Consider the following 6766-nt stretch of genomic DNA (forward strand, 5'->3'; position numbering starts at 1 on the left):
ATCTAAGTGCAATGTGTAACTTGTCTATGGATGCGCTAGGAGTATGTGGCAGCCAAGCCGAGGAAGGGAGGATGAGGAAGAGCCTGAAGAGGAGGATCTGAAGGAGGAGGACGTGGATGAGGAGGCCTTAAGGAGGAACAGGAGGAGGCTCTTCGGCTCTATAGTGGCTTTACAGCTGTCTCAGGATAAGTGAAACAAACGGCGCCAGAAAAAACAAACTTCGGGTTCTGACGTACGTAGGAAGTTAGGAACGGAACGGTCGGGAAAAAAGAAAGGGAAAAAAAAAAAAAAAAAAACACCAGGAAAAAGGATACATCAACAATCGTGAGATTCAAATCCTTAAAAACAAACCCTGTCGAAGGCAGCTAGCTAGCATGTAGAGTAAAGTATGTCGTGGCAAATCCATGTCACCCTTGCAACTTGCTTGAACAGGATAAACTTGGCGCGTACCTTGGCATCTGAATTTTGACTTAACATGCAATACAAAATAATGAATTGAAATGTTAACACTATGTTTACTCGATATAGAACGCATAGAGAATAACGCCCGACCCGGGGTTGGGTACGGCGGGCGAGTGGGCGCTAGACGATACATCCCGAGTGATAGATGATGATTGGTCGAAAGTTTTCTAATTACGTCGTTCCTGGCTACCGACCCTACCAGCAGAATTATGACACTAAAGAAAATTAGATTGCGGAAGCCCAGTCTCTCCAAAAGAAAAAAATTAAAACGTGGCGTGGGAGTGGATCGAGTGCTTTGCCATGATTGGTGTACTTCATGCGCCTTGCATCCTGTGTCATGCGCCATTACACTTTCGACGGACAACACGGCACGGCGTAACATTAGGCCGCCTCTTCATGCGCCTGGGCATCTGTATCATGCGCTCGAAAGGGGATCGATCGTCCGTCAGCACGGCACGGGAAGCGGTTCTTCATGCGCCTTGCGTCCTGTGTCATGCGCTATTACGCTTTCGACGGACAACACGGCACGGCGTAACATCAGGCCGTCTCTCATGCGCCTGGGCATCTGTATCATGCGCTCGAAAGAGGTCGATCGTCCGTCAGCACGGCACGGGGGAGCGGTTCTTCATGCGCCTTGCGTCCTGTGTCATGCGCTATTACGCTTTCGACGGACAACACGGCACGGCGTAACATCAAGCCGTCTCTTCATGCGCCTGGGCATCTGTATCATGCGCTCGAAAGGGGTCGATCGTCCGTCAGCACGGCACGGGAAGCGGTTCTTCATGCGCCTTGCGTCTTGTGTCATGCGCCATTACACTTTCGACGGACAACACGGCACGGCGTAACATCAGGCCGTCTCTTCATGCGCCTGGAAACCTGTATCATGCGCTCGAAAGGGGATGGATCGTCCGTCAGCACGGCACGGGAAGCGGTTCTTCATGCGCCTTGCGCCTTGTGTCATGCGTCATGAGCCTGGCTGTTGGTGATATTACACACTCCACATTGAGAGACCCAGTGAGCACGATTATGCTGAGGCTTCAATGTGTTGTGATTTGACTATCGAGATGTCATATAAGCCTTTACAAAGAACCCGTTATCCAGCTTTCTGGCTACGACATTCGCCTTCAAAGTATATTCATATTAGTACCCTTTACACATCTCCATTTATATTGCACTGATGTCTTTCTCCAACAGCATGTTTAGCCAACCCGCACCCAACACATATATCGGTATTGAAGAAATGATTGAGCTTCTCAAGGAACATTTGGGACCCCAACTCAGGAAGTATAAGGAAACCTCGGACCAAGCATTGAAGCAAAATTTCGACTTGTATGTATGTCTTATCACATTTCAGCGAAGGCGGCATTAACCGGTGATAGGGCGGAGTTTTTCACCGACTACAAGGAGAGATGTCTAGCCGAAAGCAAGGGCAGCTGTTGTGGGGACACACTCTTGGACCAAACCTATAAAGACGACATTCTGGTTGCTCGTATGAACACTGAAAGAATTATCTCTTGTCTTCAGGAATACGCTGTCTCCCTCAACCAACAAAGTCCTGACTTGTATGTTTCTCTCTCTTTCTTGTGGCACTTATAACACGGCTCGCATCGCTAATAGACAAAATGTTTAGCCATCATAACCACATATCCGTTGCCGACCAAATGGATGTCCCACATAACTCGGAAAACACGTCAGTTTTAGCAAACACCGAAACCACCTTCAACCTTCTTCAGTCTGTCTCCGCCGATGTCAATGGTTTGCTTTCAACATTCAAAGCAACAAATGACGCCATCATTGGGAACTCAGTCCTCATCGGCGACATTCTCAAACGTACTACTGATTTGAAGTCTGAACTCGCGGAACACGACGCAACCCTTCAAAAAACGTTAGTTTACCTTCTTTAATATTTTTATAAAGATATCGTTAACTAACGTCCCTGCCAGCCACGATGAAGCAAAGCTGAGTCGGATGATTGCGGCAGAATGTCGTGATCATGTTAGAGAACCTGTTGCTTTTGAATCGTTGGAGTATCGTGTTGCGCCGCCAGCAGAAACACACACAGGCATTCTGCGAATTACTGCCCTTTTGACGACCTCTCTTGATCGATTCTCTGGTCGCATTGATGCCCTGTAAGTCACGTCCTCCATGAGATGTTCGATTTAATCCTAGATATATAGCTAATACTATATATGTTCTTGTAACAGCACTGCGGCGCTTGAAGCCCAACAAGCAAAGCCCCAAGCCACGCAAAGTCCCACCGTTTCTCTCGGTGGTCTGTCTCCGTGCCCTGGAGGCGAGTTCCATGATAACATGCACTCGTTGGCTACCACCTGTATCGCGATGTCTGATCGTCTATTCTCATTGTAAGCCTCTTCAAGTTCACCGTTTTGCACATTTATTCATCTTAGGTGAACATAGGGAAACCCAAATGCTCTTGATCAAGGATATGGTTGCTCACAAGGCTCCGCCAAATGCCAATGGGGCACCCACGTCTGTCAACCCGGTGAATGCCGTGAATATCTCGTTGGTTCCTCAAAACATCTGTCTATTTGTTCTTTCCTAATTATTACAGTTCGCACCGCGACGAAATGGGCTCCAATGTCCCCCATTCTACGCCTACCTGTAGCAGACCCCACACTCCTTCCGCTACGGCCCATGAGCCCACCCACCTCCGTCATGCGGTGGCAACCCCTGCAGATCTCGACGCCGTTTTGCAGAATTTTTCTCAATGGTATGTAAATTACTTTGCCTTATATTTATAGTACTGATATTCTGGTTTGTTCGTCCTCAGTGATATCCAACTTGAGGAAGAAGGCGCCATGTGAAATCCACGGTTGTGCGTTCGTCACATTTCCCGCCGGGCATATTGGAATCATAGTTTCTTATGTTAACATTTGCCGCGCATGGCCGTCATTCATCAAATCTGTATTTTTTTATCTTCACGTTCATTAACTGTCGTTGCTTTCCATATTGTTTAGTGTCCCATTGCTATGTCACTTATCTTTACCAGTCTCTTCCTGTATTCTTCATCAGTTTTCTGTTTGTCCTACTGTCTCTATCTCTCTTGCCTTGTGTTTTTGACCATCACTCGTTTAATAGCAACAATTTCGATTTATATTTGCAATCAGGCTATGAAATAAATATTCGTTATGCCAGCCTACATTGATATCTTACTCTTGTGACTTCCAAACCGCCATGTTCTTCGCTTCATGCCCACAACACGTGCCCTGATCTCGTCGCAGGTGTTTTGTCCTCCGTTATGAACCAGGCCGAATCGATCGCCGTCGTCCCTAGTTCCCCCCGGTCGAAACACTATCTGTTATTGTCTCTATGATTTTTATTAGTGTGGGTACTATCGACACAGCGATATCGCACGAAATGATGTTCGCCTACCTGCGGCATATCCTTAGGCGATAATTATCGCCCAAGTTGGAGCTCTCAGGCGATCGTACACATAAGTGGCCATGTAACTGATCTAGGTTCAATGAATTAGATTAGATTAGCGTGGGGGGGGGGGGGAAGACTGACGTTGGGGTGGTTGTCACGCACAGGGCCCCAAATAATGCAACGCTTGCCGTTCGAGTTCGAGTTTGGAAGGCGGGGGAAGACATACGCTTCCCTCATCCCGGTATCTGAACCACCCGCTAAGTGACTGGGATGAGATCTCGTATAGTTGGTGAAGAGGTGTAGGGACCAACTGTCGGGCCATGTAGCTGCGACGGTTACAACATCAACACCACCACCTTGATCGCCCGAAGATATCAGGAACCTCTCGAGATGTTCGGAGGGGTGAACCGAGACAGGGTTCATGTGATGTGTTGCCTTGACAAAGTTAAAGGGAATGTCTCGGTGATGAACCCAATGCCGGCACGCGGCGTTCAGGTAAGCGTCTAAATGGAGCAAACTAAACTGGCAACGACCGACCTCCCGTATTTTCCTAGTCTCTTGCAACAGGGGGCTAATATATTGGAGGATAGAGACTTGACTGTATGCGAAAGGTATACATAGAATGTTGATAGACAAAAACATTGACTCCAAGCTACAACTATCGAGTGACAGACCTTGGCGGAGGCGTTGCACCGCTGATTGATCCCATCGAGGCTTTAAAAATCCTCTCTCATCTCTTTGCTCTATAATAAGTAACCTTGGCCTGCATATATCTGAGTGAGTTGATGATTTGTTTGCTGCAAGCATCCAGGACTCAATAAACCGGCACACCCCGGTGAGCCCGCCGAAGTCGGCCGAGAAAACGCATAGGATACTGGAGAATGGTCCCAATACGCGCGCAAATAGGCTTGTTCTAAGTCTTCCAATCTCTTCGTGAGATATCATAGTCATGATGGTGGTTTCATGACACTTAGAGGCAGTCGCATTAACCGCGCCCGGATAATATTTCCCAGGTACAATACAATCGGCTATTAGTAACGGATGTGGGTCTCCGGCTGTGCGGGGGTCAGCATGTAGCTTGCACATGGATGACAACTCAGTCCTTCGGGGTTTGAATGATTTCCCGACGATACCTCGCAGGAGGCGTTCTTTAGCAACGCCTCCAACAAAGATGATCATGTCTGGTAACTGAATGTTGTTAGGGTGTGGTAATTGTTTCGTATTTATGAGGTCTGTGATGCGATGTGAATGGATGAGGGTGTGTGTGTTATGCGGGCCTGCCGAAAGATCAAACCACGAGTGATGGTCACACGCCATGATGAGTTTGGTTATCTGTGTTGAGGAGAGAGAACACCACCGTTTTAATTATAGGCGCGGTATCCACTAGCGTGTGTGGGCCCGGTTCCGATTAGCAAGGATCCTGACTCGCTTAACCCAGGAACCAGGAACCAGGAACCAGGAACCCAGGAAACCAGGAAACCAGGAACCAGGAACCCGGGACCAGGTGATGAAAGCGTGCTTGGCCGGTTAGCTTGGTTGCCGAGACAATTGAAGATTGCCGAAATAATGACTAAACGCTCTGCCCCCTACGGTTAAATAGCCCCCAGGGGATTATCATCTACCTACACATTCAGACACCACAACGACAATGGCACATAGGTTTTCGGCGCACGAGGCTGCCCAACAAGGCGGGAAATCCTTCTACGCGGGTGTCGTACGGCTTCGGTTTGAATCGTTTGCAGCTTCTCCAAAATATTTGGCACGGGAATTAAGCATTAAAAATATCGAGAGATTAAAGACGATCTTTCGAACAGATGGTGTACTTTCTAGGGAAAACCCTCTCAATCGTATCCCCATCTTACTCACTGCAACGGCTTTGACATCTGCACTCGAGAAAGCGGGCATTGGGAAGGATGACATTAACGGCGATCCTCCGTATCATCAACTCCCCATGCCCAAGGGGTCGGTCCCAGTATCTTCATGGTCATCATCGCCTGATGGCCGCCAAAGACATCATCCCACAAATGGATCGTTGTGGGGAGTTGACATCTATATTGAAGGTAGTGAAAAATTGAACGCGCAGACCACCCTTAGCCCATAGTCTAACCGCGCGCAGAGTTTGCTTCGGACGAAGATTTATACTATCTACAGCACCAATATGCCAATTCGGCCAATATCACTGATGGGGAGATATTTCGAAATATACGTTTGAGTTCCAGGAGAAAACGATCTATTTAAACAACAATTCTGGTGGTCAAGGCTTAGTCGCTCGAAATCCCGGGACTTAAAACAGCTTTTGCGCAGTGCGAGATTCCGTGTCGGCTTCGACAAACTGCTGGACATACCTGGGTTGTGGCCTGCGGTGCAGCTTGGTGCTTTGCACAAACTCCTCCCGCTGAAATGTGACGAGGTGGGTTCTCGGGATTTTTATTCTATCCGGCCATATGTCTTGCGTTATCTAATTCGTCTCTTATGCCAGGAAGTAGCCCGTTATCTCGATTGGGTGTCTGTAGCTTGGGTGAATTGGCCGGTGCCAATCACCTACTGGTCGATCGCGAGTTGGCGGACACGATGGAATTACGTGCCCCTGCCATCTCCGATGTCGACCGGGACGTTCTCACTCGTTTGTGCGATGTACCTCACAATGGTGGCAAGGACGCGATATACGAGAATATCCGAAGGGGCCAACGACAAGAATTCCCACACTGCACTCGCTCTTTCAGGATCTGAAATACCTCGAGGCAGTGGCCGGCCCGATGAAACTCTTAGCCGGTCCCACCAAAACTAACTGTACGACAATCTTTCGAGCGTATGTTCGTTGGCGATCAGCATGCATTCGAGGAATCTTACTGGGAGTTATGGTTATTTAGCATGATAAACTTTCATAAGTTGTCCACCGCTATCACGCTCCGAAAGA

General features: G+C 48.2%; 4 protein-coding genes across 4 annotated transcripts; 3 read left to right on the forward strand and 1 right to left on the reverse strand.

The window, feature by feature from the left end:
• Positions 1–762: 762 nt before the first annotated feature.
• Positions 763–1152, forward strand: LAJ45_07230 (uncharacterized protein; the record flags this gene model as incomplete). The annotated part of the gene is made up of 1 exon (XM_046116788.1): positions 763–1152. The coding sequence occupies one exon, from the start codon at positions 763–765 to the stop codon at positions 1150–1152; it is 390 nt and encodes a 129-aa protein (XP_045970190.1).
• Positions 1153–1702: 550 nt separating this feature from the next.
• LAJ45_07231 (uncharacterized protein) lies at positions 1703–3287 on the forward strand (the record flags this gene model as incomplete). The annotated part of the gene is made up of 8 exons (XM_046116789.1): positions 1703–1791; positions 1842–2024; positions 2093–2347; positions 2406–2591; positions 2667–2825; positions 2881–2985; positions 3035–3193; positions 3254–3287. 8 exons carry the CDS (start codon positions 1703–1705, stop codon positions 3285–3287), a joined length of 1170 nt encoding a protein of 389 aa, XP_045970191.1.
• Positions 3288–3774: 487 nt separating this feature from the next.
• On the reverse strand, positions 3775–4272 carry LAJ45_07232 (uncharacterized protein; the record flags this gene model as incomplete). Its single annotated transcript, XM_046116790.1, has 4 exons — positions 3775–3790; positions 3856–3867; positions 3915–3937; positions 3991–4272. The coding sequence occupies 4 exons, from the start codon at positions 4270–4272 to the stop codon at positions 3775–3777; spliced, it is 333 nt and encodes a 110-aa protein (XP_045970192.1).
• A 1225-nt stretch (positions 4273–5497) lies between these two features.
• LAJ45_07233 (uncharacterized protein) lies at positions 5498–5950 on the forward strand (the record flags this gene model as incomplete). The annotated part of the gene is made up of 1 exon (XM_046116791.1): positions 5498–5950. The coding sequence occupies one exon, from the start codon at positions 5498–5500 to the stop codon at positions 5948–5950; it is 453 nt and encodes a 150-aa protein (XP_045970193.1).
• Positions 5951–6766: the final 816 nt, after the last annotated feature.

This window comes from Morchella importuna (genome assembly GCF_003444635.1).
Source record: "Morchella importuna strain M04M26 chromosome Unknown Morimp01GS022, whole genome shotgun sequence".
NCBI classification, from domain to species: domain Eukaryota; kingdom Fungi; phylum Ascomycota; class Pezizomycetes; order Pezizales; family Morchellaceae; genus Morchella; species Morchella importuna.